General features: G+C 34.6%; 3 protein-coding genes across 3 annotated transcripts; all 3 read left to right on the forward strand.

The window, feature by feature from the left end:
• The first annotated feature begins 720 nt into the window (after positions 1-720).
• Positions 721-2,803, forward strand: LOTGIDRAFT_198277 (hypothetical protein). The gene is made up of 3 exons (XM_009069001.1): positions 721-776; positions 1,200-1,422; positions 1,610-2,803. The coding sequence occupies exons 1-3, from the start codon at positions 774-776 to the stop codon at positions 2,737-2,739; spliced, it is 1,356 nt and encodes a 451-aa protein (XP_009067249.1). The 5' UTR covers positions 721-773; the 3' UTR covers positions 2,740-2,803.
• A 2,551-nt stretch (positions 2,804-5,354) lies between these two features.
• LOTGIDRAFT_223558 (hypothetical protein) lies at positions 5,355-8,336 on the forward strand. The gene is made up of 3 exons (XM_009069002.1): positions 5,355-5,478; positions 6,714-6,936; positions 7,100-8,336. Exons 1-3 carry the CDS (start codon positions 5,476-5,478, stop codon positions 8,224-8,226), a joined length of 1,353 nt encoding a protein of 450 aa, XP_009067250.1. The 5' UTR covers positions 5,355-5,475; the 3' UTR covers positions 8,227-8,336.
• A 5,532-nt stretch (positions 8,337-13,868) lies between these two features.
• On the forward strand, positions 13,869-24,423 carry LOTGIDRAFT_198292 (hypothetical protein). Its single transcript, XM_009069003.1, has 11 exons — positions 13,869-14,295; positions 14,811-14,977; positions 16,282-16,459; positions 19,173-19,373; positions 20,521-20,638; positions 20,847-20,934; positions 21,523-21,620; positions 21,858-21,992; positions 22,287-22,394; positions 23,475-23,609; positions 24,015-24,423. The coding sequence occupies exons 1-11, from the start codon at positions 13,964-13,966 to the stop codon at positions 24,153-24,155; spliced, it is 1,701 nt and encodes a 566-aa protein (XP_009067251.1). The 5' UTR covers positions 13,869-13,963; the 3' UTR covers positions 24,156-24,423.
• The last annotated feature ends 247 nt before the right edge of the window (positions 24,424-24,670 follow it).

The raw sequence follows: 24,670 nt of genomic DNA on the forward strand, positions 1-24,670 counted from the left end.
CTCCCTTTTATCAGTAATACTCATAGTTCATTCTGAATTTCCATTTTTTGAGTCAGTGATTTATTTATAAATATATTACCAAAGGAAATGGTTTGTATCTTGTGACAAAAAATATTCAATCTGTTTTGACTCTAATCCGAAAGAATTGGAGAAAAAGAACGCTTAATTTCTTGGTTTCCCTCTGTCATGGATTCAGATCCAAAGGAGTGCACTAAAAAAGTCAAAAGAAAAACACGAATTTCTAGTGTGCTTCCGACTGCGTAGGTCTATGCCACAGTCTTTCGACAATCAAATCTGAAATTGTGTCTTTGTATTTGCGAAATTTATTGCACACAACGCGCTTGTTGCTCCAGACGAATTAGGCTCAAACATATTTTCTGTGACAGCAATTCCTATTTGAGAGGTACAATATGGCTTAAACCATAGTCTAGAACAGACAATTATTCTTGAAATTCGTAGATATTTCGGACAATCTTAATTTAGTTCAACATGTTCATTCTTTCATTTAATTCATTCATGATTCAGTTATCTATTTTAAAATATGACAGAATAATAGTTACACTGATACTGATAACAAGGATCTAGTATGACTCAACGTAACTCGTGGCAAAGATAATAGTGGACCAAAGTATATAAAAACACAAGACTACTACCCCCTTTTTATTATTATCATCGCTCTCACCTAAGCTGCTTTAAAGCTATTGCGTGAGCATTTGATACGCTTTTTACAGCATTAACGTTTATATTCTTTGACATTCATCATAAAAAGGAAAATGGTAAGTTAATATTTTAGAATATACTTACTGCATGCATCAATGGATTGGTGCGTTATGTTCATTCTCGTTAATCTGGAATTCGAGTCAAATATCACATTTCAACCAAATGCCTATATCATTCTTTTGAATTTGCAAACAGTAATGTGGGTCTGAGGGACTGTCATAAACATTAAATTTCAAGTCATTAGGGGGCATAAACCTTGATTCCAGGTGCCAAAAGCCGTATGCATTAATATACATGGTGTATGGAAATCGGCAACGAATAGATGGGTGAGGCTACAGCCTTCATTTCTAACAATGTGGTAGTGGGACAGAACTACATTTACAGGCGTATTTCCAATAATTTTCTGTTCGTATCAGCTAAGCATTTCTTCTGATTCAAATCATTAACAGAAATATTTTTAACTTATTATTAACTTTCAGCGTGAAGTTATATCTATCCATATTGGTCAAGCCGGTGTCCAGATGGGCAATGCCTGTTGGGAGTTGTACTGTTTAGAACATGGTATCCAACCTGATGGTCAGATGCCTTCTGATAAAACTATTGGAGGTGGAGATGATTCCTTCAATACTTTCTTTGCTGAGACTGGTTCTGGTAAACATGTACCAAGAACAATATTTATGGACTTAGAACCTAATGTTGTTGGTGAGTGTATGATCAAAAATAATTTTGTCAAATGGAAGGTCTGATTGTGTGATTTTTCCCTAGTCTATCTACTGCCTTTCTCTTGGGTTAAACCTGTACAATATGCTTTAAAAAGATGAAAACATTAGAGCAAAGTATTATTAGGCTTTATAGGCTACTATTTAAGTATTACGTTTTTCTTTTCCAGATGAGGTCCGAACTGGTACCTACAGACAACTCTTCCACCCAGAACAACTTATCACTGGTAAAGAAGATGCTGCCAACAACTACGCCAGAGGTCACTATACTGTTGGGAAAGAAATCATAGATTTGGTACTTGATAGAACCAGGAAACTGGCTGATCAATGTACTGGACTTCAGGGTTTCTTGATCTTCCACTCATTTGGTGGCGGAACTGGTTCGGGATTTACTTCTTTACTTATGGAAAGGCTGAGTGTGGATTACGGCAAGAAAACTAAACTTGAGGTAGCGGTGTATCCATCTCCGAGTCTAGCAACAGCTGTTGTTGAACCATACAACTCGATACTTACCACCCATGTTACATTAGAACATTCCGACTGTGCCTTTATGGTAGATAACGAAGCTTTGTTCGATATTTGTAAGAGTAACTTGAACATAGAACGTCCCACATACACCAACCTAAATCGTATAATAGGACAGGTTGTAAGTTCTATTACGGCTTCTCTCCGATTCGATGGGGCCTTGAACGTGGATTTGGGAGAATTTCAAACGAATTTGGTACCCTATCCACGTATCCACTTCCCTTTGGCTACATATGCACCCATTATATCGGCCGAGAAGGCTTACCATGAACAACTTAATGCAGTCCAAATAGCTAACGCTTGTTTTGAACCAGCTAACCAGATGGTCAAATGTGATCCTCGTCATGGTAAATACATGGCTTGCTGTATGTTGTATCGAGGTGATGTTGTTCCCAGCGACATCAGTGCAGCTATTGCCAGTATCAAGACCAAAAGAACCATCCAATTCGTCGACTGGTGTCCAACTGGTTTTAAAGTTGGTATCAACTATCAACCACCAACTGTTGTACCGGGAGGGGATTTAGCCAAAGTACAGAGAGCTGTTTGTATGTTGAGCAACACCACTGCTATTGCTGAAGCTTGGTCGCGTCTTGATCATAAATTTGATATCATGTACGCTAAAAGAGCTTTCGTCCATTGGTATGTAGGTGAAGGTATGGAAGAAGGTGAATTCTCTGAAGCTAGAGAAGATTTGGCTGCTCTTGAGCGCGATTATGAGGAAGTCGGCACGGATACAGCTGAGTTGAACGCTGAAGATGAAAACGAAGAATATTAATCGTAACGTGTTTATTATGTGTATTAAAAGTTATTTTTAGTCTGTTAATAAAGTATCTATAATTATCAGTAATGTAGTTCATTATCACAGAAATCTAGTCAATAACGTTACTGACGTCACTATAACTCCCATCCATCGAATATACCACGTCAACATATTAATTAAACTGAGAGTATCACTTTGCCGATTTTGTACATTTTTATGACCCTTTGCCTGTAATTTGAGATTCATAAAGTGCTAGTGGCATAACATCATATTATGTACCATTTTCAGCTGGACCCTGGATACGAATTTAACTTACCAGATTGCTACACAGTACAAATATGGATCATTTTCAGATGTATAGAAGGGACGATTGCTAATACCATCTTTTTCATGTATCAAAACATATTATAAGGCCATTTCAACCTCAACAAAGGTTAATTTAGTCCCGATCTTACTCGATTTTTTGTTATCTTGTTTGGTAAGAAAATGATTGTAGGCTTCGTTCTGGATCGAAAAGACAGGCTCCCAAAACACTGCATACTGCATCGCAAGTTATACGATGATATTAGTTCTCTAGTACTTATAAAACTGTGAAATCAAAGTTGCAAGTTATCAAATACAATAAAAATTTTTTCGGTCGACATCATGGACAAACGTCATTGTCTGATCTTGGCAACAACCTGCTTTCTGGGCTAAGAGAATTTGTCAGTGTTGATGATAGTCAATTTTCCATTATATTGCCTTGGAATAATAATACGGTGGTATGTAGAGAATTGTCAAAGGGGAAAAATACATTAGACATTTAAGAACGAAAAGAAAGCTTCGCGATCGGGTATGGGTTGTGCACTCTCAGTTAAGGTTCAGTTTGGCGCCTGTGATGTTTTATTTGTATTTACCTCTTCACTGAAATCCTAGAGATCTTAACAGCATGAACTTCAGATTAGAGGGACAGATGCGCCATTTTGGGGTATTGATTTGAGTCTTGAATATTATAAATAATCTTCAGAAGTACTAAAAATGTACGAAAATCGCATAATTCCTTACTTTTAATTACTTTTAAGTTGGAATTTTACTCACTATTTTTATATAATTATGTCTTTTCTATATATCACAAAGTGTCTTTAACATTCGGATAATTCTGGACACACATGGACTTTAAGACTAAAATATTGACGGTGAGCTTTAAATACCATTCCTGATTATTTAGCAAAAAATGTCCGTTTCTGAGACTAAATTATAATAGGTCGAATGACGCATCGTGTCCCTTTAACATCACAAAAGCATCTTCAATAGGCCTAAGCCAAATCTCAATAGGATTGTAAAAGTGGTACCACCTGTATGGTTTGACCGGAGCATAAAATGGCAATATCGACTTACTCCTTGTGTTTGGTTTGTAGCCTATGGGTCCAGTAACGTATAGTTAGGGACCTTGGACAATAAAAAGAGCAGAATCTATTTTCCTGACTTACTCCTTGTGTTTGGTTTGTAGCCTATGGGTTCAGTAATGTATAGTTAGGGACCCTGGACAATAAAAAAAGCAGAATCTATTTTCCTGCCATATCCAAAATCGCTAGATGTATTCTCCTGCTAGCATCATTAGAAAATTTGTGCCCCCTTCCCCCACCATAAATAATACTAACAGTCCTATAGGCCTAGGCCCTATTTCCAAGTGTTCAAGTTACAAAAGATTAAGTTTATAGTCATAATAAACCCCTGTCCTGTTGGTTGGTCTATTGGCCTTAGTTAAGTTTGTGAGGGCATGTTGCTATAAACAGACAACAATTAAGATTCTTTCAAAGTTTCACTAATACAATCACGATATCACGGGTATAGAATTTACTCTACCCGTATCCATGTCCAATCCTTCAAATACCCCTTACTAAGTTACAAGTTGGCATTGGTTACCAACGTAAACAAATAACAGTTGTCAAATAATGAATGACTGCTCGTCAAATAATCAAATTTGATTAGACCCATTGTTCACAAATACATTTTTTTTTCTTTTTGACACCAGAAAACCTTTCTTTTTCTGTTTTTTTTGTAACAGAGCTTAAAATTGTTGGCCTGCTTTGATCTACGTCGTATCAATAATATTTAATCGTTATTTTCGGGAGTTAATTTTGCGCCTTGAATTATGTAAAAATCTTCAGAAGTACTAAAATTAAACGAAAATCACATAATTCCTTCAAATATACCTCACAAGAAATAATACTTTCCAATTCTCTCTCAATTTTTTCTTGGGTTGTCTCAGTACTATTTTGGAGAACTTTAATGATTCAATTCTTAAAAAAAAGATAGAATACGATTTTGTAAACATTTTGATTGGTCTGTAGGACTAAATATAGGCCAAAATGTTAGAAAAATTAAAATAAGCTAATCTATCTTTCTTTAAAATTGTTGTCATCTTTTTATCAACAGGTCTTTTTGGCAACAATTTTGAATAATGACATGGACAAGATTTAACATGCAGTACACTACAACATGAGTCACGTGGCAACTTTATTTCAGCAACCGTTACTAACAACATACGTGATAGGTTGGTTTCTCTTTATACCGTTTGATTCAACCAATCAAACAAAAGCGTCTATAGCAACATGGCTTGCTGGGGTATATATATCAAATTTGCCGCTCGCTAGTCACAAGTTGACACAGTCTCACTCGAGCTACATTACAGCTGTACTGTGAGGGTTTGGTCTGCCTGATATTTTTCTACTTTTCTTCAGTTGAAAATCTACCACTTAATCTTACAAAATGGTGAGTATTGTTTTCTATTACGATTGAATTCTTCGAATGGAGCCAGAATACATAGTTTTTTAAAAATGCTCATACTTAATGTATCTGGATCAATTGGTATTTTTTGGAAACGCTTCTGGATCTTGTTCTTAACTTCAATCAATGCAATTATTTCGATTTTGATTGTGATATCTTATGATATACCATTGTTATCAATTGGTTTTATTTGATGCGTAATTGTCTATAGAATTTCAATGTCGTCTTATTTTCACAAAGGTCACATAAGTGGGAGACTGTAATATAAAACTTGTAGACTTATAGCCTACTATTATAACAATGGTGATAAAATGAGTCATACCACAAAATACATCACGTATTTTTCTTGTTTGAAATATTTGAAATGTACGGTACGTGATTCATGATAATAGTTTTCCGTTGACTGGGCGCCATTTTCCTTATCGATCGTCTGCACGTTTTCAAACTGTTTATTGAGGTCAATCCAATGAAGCCGGTATAGGGCACACTATTGGTATTCCCGGTCTTAATTTGAAATGAACTGTGAATCTCATAGTTATTTAGTTAAGAATTATCCTTTTTAAAAATCTTTTTGAAATTGTTTAAATCCGTTTGACCCGCTATATTGGCAAGTTGACAATGTAGTCTAAATTAGGGCATGGTTAAACAAGTTTAACAACCTGACCGATCGTGACATAAATACTGGATCACTCCACTTGGTGAATACAACTAGATTGACGTCATTTCAAACAATATAATGCATACAGGTAATGTTAGTTAGGGTCGTTATCAGTGGGCCGATATTAAGCTATACATTGCCATCTCACCAACTTAAATCTGCATTTAAAATTACTCTAAAATATCTTATTTAAATATAACAAAGGGGACATTTGAAGACTGGTTATTGTCTAATTAGCTACAATATAGAACGAGTTTTGTGATCAGCTGTTACAATTAGCAACAGGTGTCCTTAGACGGCATTTTGTATCCATTCTTATATCGATTATACACATATCGTTTTGAACACCGTAATGTTTATTGGCAGACATAGTCGATGTACAGTAGAATCCGAATCTGGTTGGTTCTAGAATAAGTAAAATGAGTCATGACTTAGGGATTTAACAATCAAAGTTGTATTAATGTGTCTTTAATATTCCATTTCGCTTTATTTCAATAACAAAAAAGAGTGCTAAAGGTTAATAGTTAAATATATACCATCTATCATACCAATTTAATTTCAGCGTGAGTGTATCTCTATCCATGTTGGTCAAGCCGGTGTCCAGATGGGCAATGCCTGTTGGGAGTTGTACTGTTTAGAACATGGTATCCAACCTGATGGTCAGATGCCTTCTGATAAAACTATTGGAGGTGGAGATGATTCCTTCAACACTTTCTTCAGTGAAACTGGTGCTGGTAAACATGTACCAAGAGCTGTCTTTGTTGATTTGGAACCAACTGTCATTGGTGAGTAGTATTGATGATGTCCTTTATCTCTCAATCTAATCCAAAATTCCACCACTACAAATATCAATGATTTCACTGGTTTTTTTTTTTAGAACATTTCGTAAATTACAATTATTAAAATATATTTATTTTATGTCTTAAACTTGTGCCTATTCTTTTCCAGATGAGGTCCGAACTGGTACCTACAGACAACTCTTCCACCCAGAACAACTTATCACTGGTAAAGAAGATGCTGCCAACAATTACGCCAGAGGTCACTACACCGTTGGAAAAGAACTCATTGACTTAGTCCTTGACAGAATTAGGAAGCTGGCTGATCAATGTACTGGTCTTCAAGGTTTCTTGATCTTCCATTCCTTCGGTGGTGGAACCGGATCTGGTTTCTCATCTCTCCTTATGGAAAGATTGAGTGTCGACTATGGCAAGAAATCCAAACTTGAGTTTGCTGTTTACCCAGCTCCCCAAGTTTCAACTGCAGTGGTAGAACCCTACAACTCTATCCTCACCACCCATACCACCCTGGAACATTCCGACTGCGCCTTCATGGTTGATAACGAGGCCATCTACGATATCTGCCGAAGAAATCTGGACATTGAAAGACCAACCTACACCAACTTGAACCGACTTATCGGTCAAATCGTCAGTTCAATCACTGCCTCTCTCCGATTTGATGGTGCTTTGAACGTCGATCTTACTGAGTTCCAGACTAACTTGGTACCTTACCCACGTATCCATTTCCCATTAGCTACCTATGCCCCAGTTATCTCAGCCGAGAAAGCTTACCACGAACAACTATCGGTGGCTGAAATTACCAATGCTTGTTTTGAACCAGCCAACCAGATGGTCAAATGTGATCCCCGTCATGGTAAATATATGGCTTGTTGTATGTTGTACCGAGGTGATGTTGTTCCCAAGGATGTCAATGCTGCTATTGCTACCATCAAGACCAAGAGAACCATCCAATTTGTCGACTGGTGTCCAACTGGTTTCAAGGTCGGTATCAATTACCAACCACCAACTGTTGTACCAGGAGGTGATTTAGCCAAAGTACAGAGAGCCGTTTGTATGTTGAGCAACACCACTGCTATTGCCGAAGCCTGGGCTCGTCTTGATCATAAATTTGATCTTATGTACGCCAAGAGAGCTTTCGTCCATTGGTATGTTGGTGAAGGTATGGAAGAAGGTGAATTCTCTGAAGCCAGAGAAGATTTAGCTGCCCTCGAGAAGGATTATGAAGAAGTTGGTGTTGACTCTGTTGAGGGTGAAGAAGAAGAGGGAGAAGAGTATTAAATGTTACTGAACCTTACTTTAAACTTGGCCATTCCATAAAAAATTGTTGTTTTTAAAATTTTATCAGTTTTAAAATGCCAAGAGAACAAAACATTAAATGATTTACAGGTCTTTTTTTTATACGCCCACATGAAATGGGGGGCGTATATTGCCGTCAGCTCTTTCCGTCGGTCCGTCCGTCCACAATTGCTCGTAAACACTTTACAAGACAATTCTTGACTGAATTCGACGAAACTTGGTATGGTTGTTTGTAGTCACCCAAGGATGAACCCAATTGAAAATGAGACGAATCGAAAAATATTTACTATGAGTTATTGCCCTTGTTCTCGAAACGCTCGTAAACACTCTAGAAGGTGCAATTCATGACGGATTTAGATGAAAATTGGTATGTGTCTTCGTTATCGCCCAAGGATAAACCCTATCGAAAATCAGAAAAATTGAAAAATATTTTGTATGAGTTAATGCCCTTGTTCTTAAAAACCCGTTCAATTTTATCTTGTAAACACTCTTAAAGGCACAATTCTGTAGCCCCTTTGATTACCTAATTCCCAAGTTTCCCACAATCGTATGCTAAACCTTATTGTGTTTCATTCATTTACCTTCTTAAATTCGTATCAACTTAAGTCACGTGAGGTTTCAGATTCAAATCTACTTTGAAAGATTCGGATATTAATTTTATCTGATTAATTCGCATTGAAAGCCTTTGACAATTCCTAACCACTGATAATTCTGAACTCGTATCAAACTCGTCAAGTGTTTTAAGTATTGTATTTTAAAATATTCAATTGATAACATGAATAAATCGACGCTTCTGGCATAATTTCACAGCCCCGAAATTCCTCTATTGTATATATATATATTATGTATTACGGTCAGCTCGGTGTCCAACACCTGACTGACGGAACCTAAAAGTCAGCATGAGCCCCATTTACTTTCCATATGAGCGGTTCACTCCGGTCAATATTTCTCTGAATCGCCAGGTGATTCGAAGAGCAGTATTCTGACCAGATTTCTCATTCGGTTGTGGATATCGGGGATTTTCAACCTAGGGGAAATTTTGAACTTTTGGGTAGTTATGAGGAACTTTGTAGTCTAGTCTCAAAATAGTGGAAATTATATACTGAACAGATAAAGAAGCGTTGTATTTTTAGATTAGAGGCCAGTTTATGACATTCAACTAATAATTTCGGTTGTGTTCGAATTAAGAGTGGGGAACTGTCAGGTGGCCGTGGGAGCAAGTTGTAAGTGATGCTGGGGTAAATCGAGGTGTACGTTCAACACGTAACAGAGTTCTGTATAAAAACAAAACTCCTGAGAATTCAATTGGTGTGAAGACAGCGAGCTCACGGCACGTCTAAACCCCCAACAACGTGAACAAGCCATCGGACGATTAAATGCCGGACAAGGTCCTCAAGTTAACTGTAGTATACGACCCATTGAGAGACTTCGGATTAATTATAACACCACCAACAGGACTGATAACACCAAAAAAGATCGCTATATCATGCGGCAACATCTGCATGACAGATACACCACAGCAGCACAGACAGCTCGTCATACCATTGGCCACCATCAGCGACCCATCAGTTCCAATACCGTTCGAAATCGAATCGCCTTCTAGATCCTGTCTTGTCGCCACCCATACAGGAGTCCGGTGCTCACTACCCATCATCGTCAGCATTGGCGGCATCAGCAGTGGAGGATTCACGTGTTCTCAGAGACTCGGTACTGCATTTCCACCGCGGATGGCAAGGTGTGGCGAAGAAGTGTGCGGTTGAAAGAGACCAGATCCTACCGCTTCCAAGAAATGCAGCAGAACTCAATCCAGCTTTCCTAAGAGTCTTGGCGCAGATTCCAATGGCGTCTGTAAATCGTTTGTGCCTCTCCATATACAGAAGATGCCAGGCCGTTATCAACGCACAAGGTGGACACACCAGATACTGACTTTCAACTCCATCTGTGAGGATCACGTGATCATAGCAATAACTTGAACGACACTCAAAACAATCCTTTGTGCCAAATATTGTTGTTTTCTGACAATTATCTATTGTTTTATTGAAATTTGAATAAACAATTCAGTATTTCTGTTCTTTGCGACGTTTCTTTATCCGTTCAGTATAATTTAAATCTATAATTTAGTCAGGCTATATTCTCCAGATTGCTGGAAAAACTTTGAGAAAATCACGAAATAGTAAGGATTCATAGAGGGAAGGGGGTAACGCATTCGATCAGGGATCCTGAACCTGAAAGAAAAAAATTAAAAACCTCTCGTATAATGTATTTGCTGTCTACTACACTAAAGACCGGTTAGATTTATCTCCCTTGACTTGAATATTAAATTTAAACAGAAGTATGCTTTGCAGAACATAAAATGTTTTATTTTTTTTTCTGCATCAAATAGCCTTTCTGGACATATTTCCACTTGAGAAATTCAAAACGGCCGCTATCCTCGATACTATATTTTTTTCATAACTTTGCCTCTAAGGCACCCGTAGTAATTTAGTAATTTTGGTGTCAAAATTTTAAAGTTGGACAATATTAGCGACATTATCGTGATATCAGACGTAAAAAAGAATATAGGCCTATCATCGTGAGATTTTTGTACCGAGCTAGGTTAAACGTTAACCAACCTCATCTACTTATTCTTAAATTCAGTTCTTAATTTTACGCTGATCAGTTTTGGAAACAATTTCGAGATTATATTTCATAAATGGGCCAAAATGACCGTTTAGAAAATATTTATAAAATAGAAGTGTGCATGATGTGTTCTTTACATGTTACAGCACCTTTATATCATACTCTTGCATTTTTGTAAACGCTGTAGTTTGATAAGGGAATGATATCACAATAAATTATATACATTACAACGGAAATACAACACTAGATATATTTGGTTTTTTGATAGACATAAACATAATGTTTCTGATTGAGAATAACACAACCTAATCAGCCTCGTGGCCAAATTGCTGTGCTTACTTTGCCCGTCAACATCAAAATTTGACAAAGTCTTAGATCTTGGGCCTCAATAAAACAATAAGTGAGATAATGATGAAATGAAAGGTTATTGTCATGAAAATTAAATTAAATCAAAATAAAATATACATTACTCAAAAAGAATCATAAATTGTATCCCAAAAGATAGTGGACCACAGCCATATACGCCCACCGCGGCATGCGGATGGTAAATATTAAAGATTTTGGGGCAAGGGCAATAACTCTGCTTCTTACGGTTGAAAATAGCTCAAATTTGAACTTGATCTTCGTTTTATGAATATGTCTACACATACCGAATTTCATTTGATTCCATCAAAAAATCTAGTTTTTAGAGCGTTTACAAGCAAATGATGTTGATAAAAGCACTTACTGTATAGAGGTTAAAGGGCGATAACTCATCAAAACTGACGTAAGAGGCCTAAATCTTGAAAAAGCCTTAAATTCAATCAGAAGTAAACTAAACTTTCTTAAACCTTTCGATTTAGGTCCAATAACATCCATTTTAAGTTTCATCAAAATCGATTGAAAACTAAGAGAGTAATAGCATATTCAAGATTTTGGGGCAAGGGCAATTACTCTGCTTCTAACGGTCGAAAATAGCTCAAATTCGAACTTGATCTTCGTTTTATGAATATGTATACACATATCGAATTTCATTTGATTCCATCAAAAACTTTAGTTTTTAGAGCGTTTACAAGCAAATGTTGACGGACGGACGGACAGGGGTGCCGACAATATACGTCCACATAGAGAGATGTGGGCGTATAAAAATTGTCTTCACACATTCTAGTGTTGATAAAGTTTGTCATTATTGGTTTCCAAAAGAAATATTAGTAATCTTGGTAAAATGTCCAACAACATATTCTGTTTCTTCCACTCCAACAACATTTCTTACCACCAGTCCAACAACGTCTCCACTACCAGTCCTAAAACATACCTTCTACGAGTCAAACAACATCACCCACTACCAGTCCAACAATATTGCCTACTACCAGTCCTGTAACATCCCCTACCATTAGTCCGCCACTATCTCCATCTACCAGTCCAACGACAATCCCTACTACCAGTCAGTCGGCATCTCTGCTAAAAGTTTATAACCACTTCAACTAATTCCTGTCCAACCATATCCCTCACAATCAGACATGTAATATCCCCTACCACAATATTTCCATATACCAGTCCAACAACTTCCCCTTACTACCAGTACACCAACTTACCATCGACTACCAGTCCTACAACATCCCCAAAAACCCAACAAACAACCTCCCCCACTAACAGTCCTACAACCCCCTCTACTACCAATCCAACAACATTCACTACTACCAGTCCGACCATTTCGCTTACTACAAGTCCATCAACATCGTCTACTACTAGTTAGTCCTACAACATTATCTTACCTCAAGTCGAACTGGTAGTAGTCGTTGCAGGAGTAGTATTTATGGGGTTTGTTGGACTTGTAGTAGGAGATGCTGGTAAACTGGTAGTAGGGGGTGTTATTGGATTTGATTAAGGTGATGTTGTAGGTATATGTTGTTGGGCTGCTACTATGCGATGTTTTAGGACTATTATTAGGAGAGGTTGTTGTACCGCTAGTGAAAGTTGTTGGACGGGTAATAGGGGATGTTGTAGGACTGGTTTTGAGGAATGTTTTTGGACTTGTAGAGAGGGGAAGTTGTTGGACTAGTAATATGGGATGTTATATGATTGGTAGTAGATGTTGATCTGGTGGTATGATATGTTGAGGGACTGGTTGTGGACTGAAAGTAGGTGATGTTTAAGGACTGGTAGTGGGAGATTTACAAGTCCTGATAAACTTAGTAATGTTCAGTTAGTTTTAAGAATGATCAAAAAACGTACCGTAGCCTATTAATTGTCTTTTGGATCCATGGGACATTAAACCGAGGCCCCATGTGCTAGGCTACTGATCGTGTACGTTCAAGATCCTTCACAGTTGGAAATCGAAAAAGAGGCTAATGCCCCTGTCCTGGCAAAATATCCCTCATTGCATGGCGTTGTCCGTCTTCGTGAGCCCACATGGTACAGAAAAGTTGGACAAATAGGTTTCATCTCATTTCATTCATTCATAAGGTTTGATATTGTAATGATAATATTTTTATTCTATTTATTCTGCTCAGATGAACGATAGGTACATAAAAGAAATTTACCGTTTGTTATTATTTGCGTTTAATAAAAACCATTATTTACTTTATGCTTCAGGTATGTTTAATTCTTATCGTTTCTGCTTGATTTTATCGTTTATATTCGGTTGGATTGCAATCTTTACTCTGCCTTTAGGTTATTTTATGTTACACGTTGTACAGTGCCCCAAGAAAAAATGATAATAAAAAAAACATCGTCTGCTAATTTCCCTGACATCACACCTTTATAATACCTGTATTTTAAAATTCATACTTCAGAAAATTTGAATACGAAACGAAAAAAAAGAATAAATTTTCCTAGAACGATTGTCATCAAAAATGAATCTTCAAATTTTATTGAATAACAACTTTCGTCAATATGGTGTAATGATAAAGCGAATAATGTTATGAAATGATAATGTAATTTGAATTTTAAAATATTTCGTTTCGTGAATTATCACCTACGTGGTAATTATTTTGACCTACTTTCTACGTCACACATTATGGCAAGTTAAGATAGAAAACCGGTGACAAGCTCTTGTTATTTTCATTTCTTCCGTCCTACAAACAAGTGCCTTGAACATTTCATCATATAGAACAATAAGATGAGGATAACTTTTCGACGACGAAACAAATTTTGGACATATCTCACATTGTCAACGTTTTTATTTGGTTGTTATTTTTTATACAAGAATTGGTCTGACTTGTCAAGTTGGAAAACAAAAGATGATGTCTTGTCCTTGAGGAAAAGAAGATTCTTAGAGTATCAGAAAAATGAAGGATCTCGTTCAGGACCAGGGGAATATGGAGAGCCAGTGCGACTTGAAGGAGAAGAAAAGAAAAGAGCTGATGCTTTGATGCCTAAAGAAGCCTTCAACATTGTTGCAAGTGACAAGATAGCCCTCGATCGGGCAGTAAGAGATGTTAGAGATCCTAAGTGAGTAGATACAGATCAAGTTCAGTTGAAAATTTCTAAATTTATAATGATCTTAATATGAATTAAGAATATATTGCGTGGGGGTTGGGCCCCAGCAAAACCTTCTTCAGTTAGGAAAAGATTTAATCATCTACAGTACCGGTACCTTTGTACAAAATCAAAAAGATATAGATTTTGATACGTTTTTGTCTCCTCAAAGTTGTCAGAATTTTGTTCTCTGGGCTTTTAAAATCTGAGCCCCAGCACCAATTCATTCCTGGCGACCGGGCTGCTGTGACCACTCTTTTGTTAGATTAATAAATCTTAAATCCTGTACTAGTAGCCTGATAGGAAAAGGCCTATTATGATGAACAGTTGCCAATTCTATCAGGAGTGGTATAGAAAATTAAATTGAAACTATTTGTGTCCTAACTTTTGTTTCATATTCTATTTATAAACAAAAACTGCATTACTTAATTACTGGTACCTTATTACAGCTTTTTACCCATATCAGTAATATTATATTTTTCTTTTAGATGTAAAGCAATCACATATCCAAAAGTTTTGCCTAAAGCCAGTGTGGTTATAATTTTTCATAATGAAGCCTGGTCTCCATTGTTACGTACAGTACATAGTGTTATAAATAGATCTCCACCAGAATATTTAGAAGAAGTGATATTACTGGATGATTTTAGTGATAGGCGTAAGTACACCAAAGGCGATTTATGGTGGCTGGTTCGCCATTTCTTTGACCAATTGTATTTTAGTCTCTAAAATTGGCATTTTTCGGCTAAGCTAATGAGTATTAGTGTTTACAGTTCACTGTTAACATCTTAAAGTTCAAATCGATGTGTGTCCATAATTATGAAAGTCAAAAAATGTCATATTGGACATATAAGCTTATATAGAAAAGACATACTGAAATAAAAGGGTAATTCCTAGTTTGAGCCATTTTTTATATGCCCACATTATAATGTGGACGTATATTGTCGTCACCTATGTCCGTTATTGAGTTACTGGTTACTGCCCTTGACTTATAAAAAACGCGTCAAAATTTGGTTGTGAACACAATAGAGACTACATTTTTTATCCAATTTCAATGAAATTTGGTGTGAATATTTATAATGATGAGATCTTGGACAAGTTCGAATTTGGCTATCTTTCGATGAACGGTTTTTGAGTTATTGCCCTTGACTTATGAAAAACGCGTCAAAATTTGTTTGTGAACACAATAGAGACTACAGTTTTCATCCAATTTCAATGAAGTTTGGTGTGAATATATATAATGATGAGATCTTGGACAAGTTCGAATTTGGCTATCTTTCGATGAATGGTTATTGAGTTATTGCCCTTGATTTATGAAAAATGTGTCAAAATTTGTTTGTGAACACAATAGACTACAGTTTTCGTCCGATTTAAATGAAATTTGGTATGATCATTTATAATGATAATTTGACAATTTTTCGATCAACGGAATTTGAGTTATTTCCCATGACTCAGTAAAAATGCATCAAAATTTGTTGGCGATAGAGGTGACAGTTATGTCAGAATTTTATTAAATAATGTGTCTTTGTTTAAATTAACAATATCTTGCACAAATTAGATTTTTGGTATGATTTGATACAGATAGGTGACTGCCCTTGATATACTGAAAATGGATCAGGAAAGTGGGCGTATCTTGCTAGGCAACCACTTGTTAAGGAATAATATGATTTATTTTAGGACTGCAACGATTCAATAAGAAGGAAAGAATCACGTTTCATCAGTGAATGGTTGCAGCCCTAATTTTTGTTAGTTTCTAGCACTTTAACTACTATTTACATACATTCAAGACTCAAATCAAACACCTGAAATGTCTAATCTGTCCCTTTAAATATTAGTTATTATGGGTACCATATTTCTGTTGATGTGAATAAATGTAAGATCTATCCCTGGTTTATGAACATTGTTTGCGCCGCCATTTGGCATTTACCCATCATGTTATAATTCAACAATATAATTTTATAGCTGAACTGGGTATTAAACTAGAAAAGTATGTTGCTGAAACATGGTCAGATGGTGTTGTTAAAATAGTTCGTACTAGTAAACGATGTGGATTAATTAGAGCTAGAATTGAAGGTGCTAAACCAGCAACTGGAGATGTTTTAATATTCTTAGATTCTCATTGTGAAGCAGGTCCTGGCTGGTAAGTACTTGATAATACATGTATATGAAAAACATGTGATAGGTTACTCCAATTAAAGGCAGAAAAGCAATAGCTTAGTCCCACTGAATACTCTTGGCAACAGGTTGCCCAAATAGTGATAAGCGTGTATAGGAAATCCTTGGCTTTTTTCTGAATATTTGGTGACAGTGAATACAATAATCAATATCTTATTGATGTTTTATCATGGTAATATTAATACATATTGAATGATAATATACTATACCTCTATCTATGTCAGCTGGCGAATTGTTGAAGAAATATTAACATCTTGACTTGGATAGATATTTACTTTTAGAGAAAGCAAACATGAATTTTCTTCTCTAAAAATGATCATATTAACAAATATATGTTTATGTGTGAATTAAATTCAAATGAAATGAATGGATTTTTACATCCTACTTTTCTGCACCATGTGGGGCGAATTTAATTCAAGAAAAGAGTTAAGTAGTAAGAGATCAGTTTAGCGAAAAAGTTGCAAGGGCAATTAATAAGATAGTATGAAATTGCCTTCAACAAAAATCTGATAATACTAGAAGGTTTGATTAACATGAACACTAAGTTTTGACACTTTATCATTAAGGCTGTATATATTAGAATATAATATCTGTCTTAACATGATTGTTTTATTGGTCACAGTTTGTTAACTTTTTATATTCTAATAATGCCTTATTACCATCTATTTTTACTAATATGTTAAGTATTTGACAGGCTAGAACCACTGTTGTCTCGAATAGCAGAAGATCGTCGCAATGTTCTTTGTCCAGAAATTGACCTTCTAGATAAAGAAACCTTGCAATATGGAGGCACTGGTAGCTTCTCAGTAGGAGGTTTTTGGTGGAGCCTTCATTTCTCGTGGAGACCCATTCCTCAACGTGAGAAGGAGCGTAGAAAATCTTCTATAGATCCTATTAGGTAATAGTGCTGTGACCAGTTGGAAGTGAACATTCACAAATGCACTTTCTACTGTTAACCTTTCAAAATCCCTTCTATGCTTCTGTTTGGCTGCCTTGATTTTGAGGAGATGTTATGGTTTTTTATTCTCTTGATTAACTGAACAAAGAGCATAATGTTAAACATGTTTGTTTGATTGGCCAAGTTGGATTAAAGTTATTAATATACAGAGTCTGTGTTCTGTAAGTTTAAAAACAATTCAAAATTAAATGATGATAACATTGAATAGACCTACTATAAAATTGTTGATAGGTGATATAACTAGGGAATATACTTAAACATAAAACTAAAGTAAAATAATTAAGTTAAAACATCAAAAATAGATAAATATCTAGAGCTGAAATTCAATAATATTGAATGTTATATATATTTATTCTGAAAAGTGTTAAACGTTTAGCATATAATTAGACATATTCTGTGCACAAGCTGTAAACCACCTACATGTAAGTCATGTGGCATTTTTCCCACATTGTTGACAGATGTTGTTGTATTTACGAACTACTTTTTATATTTCTAACTATTAAGATTTAATTTGAAAGATGTAACTCATTTCATATAAGTTGCAGAATAATTATCTTGTACACAGACAGGTGTTATTTAAAAATCTTGATGGATATTTTTCTTCTTACCTGACCCCATATAGGATAGAACCACTGCTCTACAGAATTTATCAAGATAGAAGAAATGTCCTTTGTCCTATTATTACTAATATAATGGACACAACCCTTGAATATTCCCCCTATCAGGATTACCATGTTGGAGGTTTCACATGGAGTCTTCATTTTACATGGCGCCCTGTCCCTGCAGCGGACAAAATATCTCGTAAACATACAGACCCAGTCAAGTAAGTCTTAGTGGGAGAAAAACAATGATTCTGTTGTTGTCGATATGTTTTGGACTTGATGTTGTTGGTGAGGGTAACGATTTCAATTAACAAATAAAGTACTGAAACTTGTTCTACTAATTGGGTGCAAGAACTTTCTACTCTTCAATTTTTAACTAAAATTTAATTGTTGTGAAAATAATGAACATTAAGTCTTTTTCAGTGTATTGTATAGACATATGTTCTTGCTGTTCAACATGATTTACATGCCTTTAAATGATGATAGATATTTTGCCTGAATAACAGATATTAGACTGTTTATTTACTTGAATAGAAGATATATTATCATCATTACTGTCAGATATCAACAGATGTTATGTATTATTAATTTTTAGCATACAGGTGTCTAGTTCGAAACAAAAATTGTATTGAAATAAGGTTTATGGACAATCAGTTATATGATCTGGTAGTGATGTTGGAAATGCCTTATGGCACTCTGTTATTGTGTTTGTCAGTATGTCTTCATTTTGATATAGTTTCCCCTTAGTTTATGGTCTTCTTTCTTAATCTAAAATCTAGTCAAGATTTGAATTGGATTCCTGCTTAAATCATAAATTCTTCTATCTGGTTGAGCTGGTTGAGTTAAGACAGTTTCTGAATAAATTAAAACATGTTTATTATTTAGCTTATAAATATTCTTGTAAGATTTTGTAAGATTTGGAGGAAATTTGGTTAAATTAGTAATGACCAGATAAGGTAAAAATCTGAAGAAAGTTCTGATCGAAATGTATGACAATAGGTTGAATATTTCATGGTTGTGTGTTGTTGCCATTTTGCCATAATATGTCTCAAACAAAGCTGCTAGTGGGTGTTTGTTACTTTCCCTGGCAAACTATCTTTCGATATTTTCATAAATAGGATTGAACCCTTACTGTGGCGTATACAACAAGATCGCCGTCATGTCTTGTGTCCAATTGTTGATGACATCTCAGATACAACCTTGGAGTTCTCTAAAAATGGAGGATATAGTGTTGGTGGTTTTACATGGAGTTTACATTTCACATGGCGAACTGTTCCAAAGGAAGATGTTGAAAGTCGAAAATATACAGATCCAGTTCGGTATGATTTGCATGGAAAAAATCATTTTTGTTGCATTGACACTTATAGACATATACTGAGCAAAGTTTAGTTATATAGAAAAGCAACATCATAATGTTTAAACTTGGTAGTAATATAAGCCTGAAAGATTTTTCAAATTATTGCTTGCACCTTCTTTTCTTTATTGCATGGGAAAAACATTGTTTAGTTGTTTCTATTATTTTACAGTTTTTTGGTTTTTGTTTGATTTGATACATATGTGCCATTGTAACCTGAAAGATAATATTTCTCAATCTCAATTTAACTCAATTTCTAGCTGTTTGATAAATTTGAATAGATTCTAGGAATGACATTCAGGCAATAGATCATTAATTAACTTTAAGCGTAATGTGTCTTGATTAACAACTAACATAACATTATGCTCTTTGTTCTTTGAATGTATTATTCTGGGATTTTAATAGTTATCATAATCTTACAGTGAATACTATACCTAATTCTATATGCTGTGATTGACTGGTACACCGTATCTTATCCAACTTTTTGAGAGAAAATTTGAAAAAATCATTTGGTCATTTAATAAATTCAATTTGAAATTATAAAACTGGAAATAATGTTACTAATTTTTTAATTACAAACAATAAATAAATACAGTTATCTAGAATTAGGCTTGGTGTTATGATATGGATATGAAACTAAGTTCAGTTTGTACATACAGGTCTTGTAAAAGTCCTAGTGTGTTTTCTGTTGTCACGTGTTGCATTTTATTAACCATTTTCCAAAGCACCTTTTCCTCCTGACACTAACAAATAGTGGGAAGTGTTGTCTAATTTATATGTTTAGAAATTATAGTCTGAAACTTCTGATTTATTAGCATAGAAATTGGATATTTTCTTTGTAGCTTTATGTTTATATGCAACTTGTAGTACCGGTAACTCTTAATATGCACTGATATATTTGTTTTTGATTAATGTAGATATTTACATAATGAGCAACATCTAAAACATACTTTAATATTTATAACCTTTTTAATATTTATAATTCTTTATTTATGATTATATGAAAAACATTTATTTCCTTTAATGAATTTCTGATTAATTTTACATCAAGATCAAATATGTATATCAATGGTAAAGAGAAGTGCAAATAAATTGGACCATTTCATTTGTAGATCGCCAACAATGGCCGGCGGATTATTTGCCATCAATCGAGAATATTTCTGGGAAATTGGTTCTTATGATCCAGGAATGGATGTTTGGGGTGGTGAAAATCTGGAAATTTCATTCAGGGTAGGTGCTAGATAGAAAATTTATGCTCTGAAGAAACAATATGGCTGTTTCGTGCTTGCTAGCTTGGAAATTTAGGAGTTTTATCTAGGTAATGATGAATGCTGATTGTTGTGTGACTGCCCTCAACTGGACAAGAAAGTGTAGTTTTGAATCTCAATACGTAACTATAAATATATAAATGTTTCATTTTGCCAATTATTGTTTTTAGGCATGGATGTGTGGAGGAAGGTTAGAGTTTATACCATGTTCACGAGTTGGTCATATCTTTAGATCTAGTCATCCTTATACATTCCCTGGTACATATAAAACATCTTTTATTTTCATTTCTATGTTTTTAAAGGTTCCATTTGCAATTTTATATTCATGTCATATTGACAGTATATGACACTTTGTTACCCTTGATTCTTAACTCTATTTGGTCATGAATTTTGATTTCTTTATACATGTACAGTATATCACATCATTTCCATTTATTATTCCTATATTGTTCACATTATCTCCATTTTAATTCATTATATCTTTAGTACCATTTTCCATTTCTCTTAGTACTAGGGCTGGGTAAAATGATCGAAATAATCATTTAACGTCGCTAGGAATTTATGATTAAAAAGTAGTAAACTCTTCCACATTGTTTCCCTTTTACAAATAACTTACTCACAATAATTAACGTATCAAAACAAGAATATTCTTCTATGACGCAAAAATAACTTATGAAATTAAAAATTATGGCCTGTTTTTAATTTAGTATTTACATTTAAAATATTGTAATTATTAATCGATTATTGATAGGTAGTCTGTCGTTGATAATTGATCTCAATTTGGTAATCAATACCCAGTCCTACTTATTACACAATATTTTTATTGATATCATTCTGTATTTGTAGGTAATAAAGATACACATGGTATTAACTCTATGAGATTAGCTGAAGTATGGATGGATGAGTATAAAAGATTATTTTACACTCACAGAAAAGATTTATTAGTAAGTCATTTACTCTGACTGGATTTGCCCCTCATAACAACCTCATAATATGCATTATACCATTAGATGTAATAACTTTGGGTTTTTTTTCCATTTGACAGTGTTCTATAGTATTATCAGGACAGATGGCATCGTCCAATAGTGCTCTGAAGGTAATTTGCCATTTGGGGGTCAACCCATTATCTGTTCTTCAACTGATATCTTTGTGAGTATTATATCTTTTTTCATTTCTTGCAGGGTAAATATCCTGGTGATGTATCAGAAAGAAAAGCATTAAGAGAAAAATTACATTGTAAAAGTTTTAAATGGTATTTGGATAATGTCTACCCTGAAAAATTTATTCCTGATGAAAACGTTCATGCTTGGGGCATGGTGAGTATCCATATATAGCCACTTCAAATAAAGACATGACTAAATATACTTGAACATAGACACAACCAATCCAGCTTAATTGTGAGGTGGAACAACAAATTGTGTACTTATTAGACCAGTTTTATATGTCAACTTCAGAACTTCTTATTGTTGAAAATAACTTGTGTGCTTTAAAAATTGAAAATTGTTGCATTGCATTTTTATTTTATTTGCTAGAAAACTTCTTTAATTTTATGTAAGAGGTGGTGTAACTTTTTGTAGTTAGTGTCCTTATTGAATATATGTCACTTTCAGATGAGAAATCCTAGCAGCAACATTTGTCTTGATACTTTACAAAGAGATGAAAAAGCAATATTTGAAATGGGACTGTTCCATTGTCAAAATGGTGTTAGTGCAAATCAGGTAATAATTTCAATATTCATGTCAATTAATTATTTCTAGTGAACTTTAACATATTATATCAATATAAGCAAGTTTTAATTAGCTAGCAATGTCTTTTGCTTTTTTTTGTTCTCAAATTGGTCCGGACGTAAAACTCCATTCATTTCATTTCATTTATATACGCCCACATGAAATGGGGGGCGTATATTGCCGTCACCCATGTCCGTCTGTCACAATTGCTTGTAAACACTCTACAAGACACAATTCTTGACAGATTTTGACAAACTTGGTATGAGTGTTCGTAATCACCCAAGGATGAACCCTATTGAAAATCAGAAGAATCGAAAATATTAAGTATAAGTTATTGCCCTTGTTCTTGAAAGCGCGTTCAATTTTTAGCTCGTAAACAATCTAGAAGGGACAATTCTTGACAGATTTTAACAAAACTTGACATGAGTGTTTGTAATCACCCAAGGATGAACCCTATTGAAAATCAGAAGAATCAAAAAATATTTAGTATGAGTTTTTGCCCTTGTTTTTGAAAACGCATTCTATTTTTAGCTCGTAAAGACTGTAGAAGGCACAATTCTTGACGGATTTTGACGAAATTTGGTGTGAGTGTTTGTTATCACCCAAGGATAAACCCTATTGAAAATCAGAAAAATCAAAAAAAAATTAGTATGAGTTATTGCCCTTGCTCTTGAAAACGCGTTCAATTTTTAGCTCTTAGACACTAAAAAGCATAATTCTTGTTGGATTTTGACAAAACTTGGTTTTATTATTCAGTCCTGTGCTGAGGATTTAATATTTGCCTTCTAGAGTTTTCACGAGCTAAAAATTGATCACATTTTCAAGAACAAGGGCAATAACTCATACTCAATATTATTCAGTATCGCCCTAAAGAGTTCAAAAGAAGTGTATGACAGAAGGTTGGATATTTCATACTGGTGATTGTTACTGTACTGCCAAATATTTTTTTTCAAAATCAAAGCTGCCAGTGGGCGTATATTACCTTGCCTGGCAAGCTATCTTTTCAATTTGGTCCATTAGGTTAGGTATGTATTTGGGTGTTATTTGTTAATTATTTTCTGCTATTTTCAGATATTTTCCTTTAGTATAGAGAATGAAATAAGACGTGAAGAGGGTTGTTTAACAACTCAAGGTGAAAACAACAGTGTTGTGAAATTAGAACCATGTAATAGACAGAAAGCAACTCAGAAATGGAAACATGATAAGGTAGGCTAAAATTTGGAATGTACAGTACTAGTAAGCTAGTATCTATGTGGTAGATTGTTTATCTGAGTAAAACCTACATCTTGCCCCAACCCTGTGAAAACTAGCCTGATTATTCCACAACAAACTTTGGTTTCAATTTGTACACATCATATATTATACAGCATTAGCAACAATAACTGCCTTATTAAAAGCTATAGCTATAGTGACAGTCTGTCTAATTTTGATTTCAATCCCTATATAAATTCTAGGGATTAATATGTTTTGGTTGAAGAACAATAGAGCAGTAATTTCAGATTAAACTTGACAATCAACAAAGAGAACACCCCTTCTTTCTAATTGACTTTATACGCTAAGTATTTATAAACTATGAAGTAGCTTGAATGTGTGTCATTTAATGTATTATAGGAATCAGGAGCAGTGGTACATGAAAGTTCTGGCAAGTGTTTAGATAAGTCAGATATCTCTAGTGGTAAAACTGTTATAGTTAAAGACTGTAAAAAAGGAGAAGACTCTCAAAGATGGGTATTTGAGCATTATTTAGATTAAAATAATTCATCTACTGCTGCATTCCAGAAAAAAAACTTTTTTGTTGGTGACAACATCAGTGCAATTTGGATCAAAAACATCGTCATTTTGAATATTTTTTCATTAAACATTGAAGTTTTTCATCTATCACCTGACATAGTTTCACAAAAACTCCTGAGAAGCCATTAGAGTAACAATAAATGACAAAATTCCAGGTTGTATCAAAATGTTTCTTAACATCAAAGTTTTTGTGAGTTTTTTTTGTTAGCTCCTGATCTTAGCTACTCACTTTAATTAGAGATGCTTCTATAGCCGAGCTTTGTGAAATCCAATTAGTCAATTCTGTGGTTTTAATTGGTTTTACTCTAAAAATTATTAATAAAGAGAAAACTAGGTTGTTACAGCAAGGGTTAGGTTAACAGACAAGTACTTCTCTAGTGATATTAAGATATTTGTTTCCATTAAATTAAGAAATACTGAATATCTTTGTGTGAGAAAAGCTGCTGATTGAAAGATGGTCATGTCATCTAACTATA

This window comes from Lottia gigantea (assembly GCF_000327385.1).
Source record: "Lottia gigantea unplaced genomic scaffold LOTGIsca_97, whole genome shotgun sequence".
NCBI lineage: Eukaryota > Metazoa > Mollusca > Gastropoda > Lottiidae > Lottia > Lottia gigantea.

What these genes read in the sequence shown, in the direction of transcription:
- LOTGIDRAFT_198292 (XM_009069003.1), top strand. Translation starts at nt 13,964, where the DNA reads ATGAGGATAACTTTTCGACGACGAAACAAATTTTGGACATATCTCACA. An exon ending in AAATATACAGATCCAGTTCG is followed by an intron (nt 19,374 to 20,520) that starts GTATGATTTGCA and finishes TTTCATTTGTAG; the next exon opens with ATCGCCAACAATGGCCGGCG. An exon ending in ATCTGGAAATTTCATTCAGG is followed by an intron (nt 20,639 to 20,846) that starts GTAGGTGCTAGA and finishes TATTGTTTTTAG; the next exon opens with GCATGGATGTGTGGAGGAAG.
- LOTGIDRAFT_223558 (XM_009069002.1), top strand. An exon ending in TTTGGAACCAACTGTCATTG is followed by an intron (nt 6,937 to 7,099) that starts GTGAGTAGTATT and finishes ATTCTTTTCCAG; the next exon opens with ATGAGGTCCGAACTGGTACC.
- LOTGIDRAFT_198277 (XM_009069001.1), top strand. An exon ending in CTTAGAACCTAATGTTGTTG is followed by an intron (nt 1,423 to 1,609) that starts GTGAGTGTATGA and finishes TTTCTTTTCCAG; the next exon opens with ATGAGGTCCGAACTGGTACC.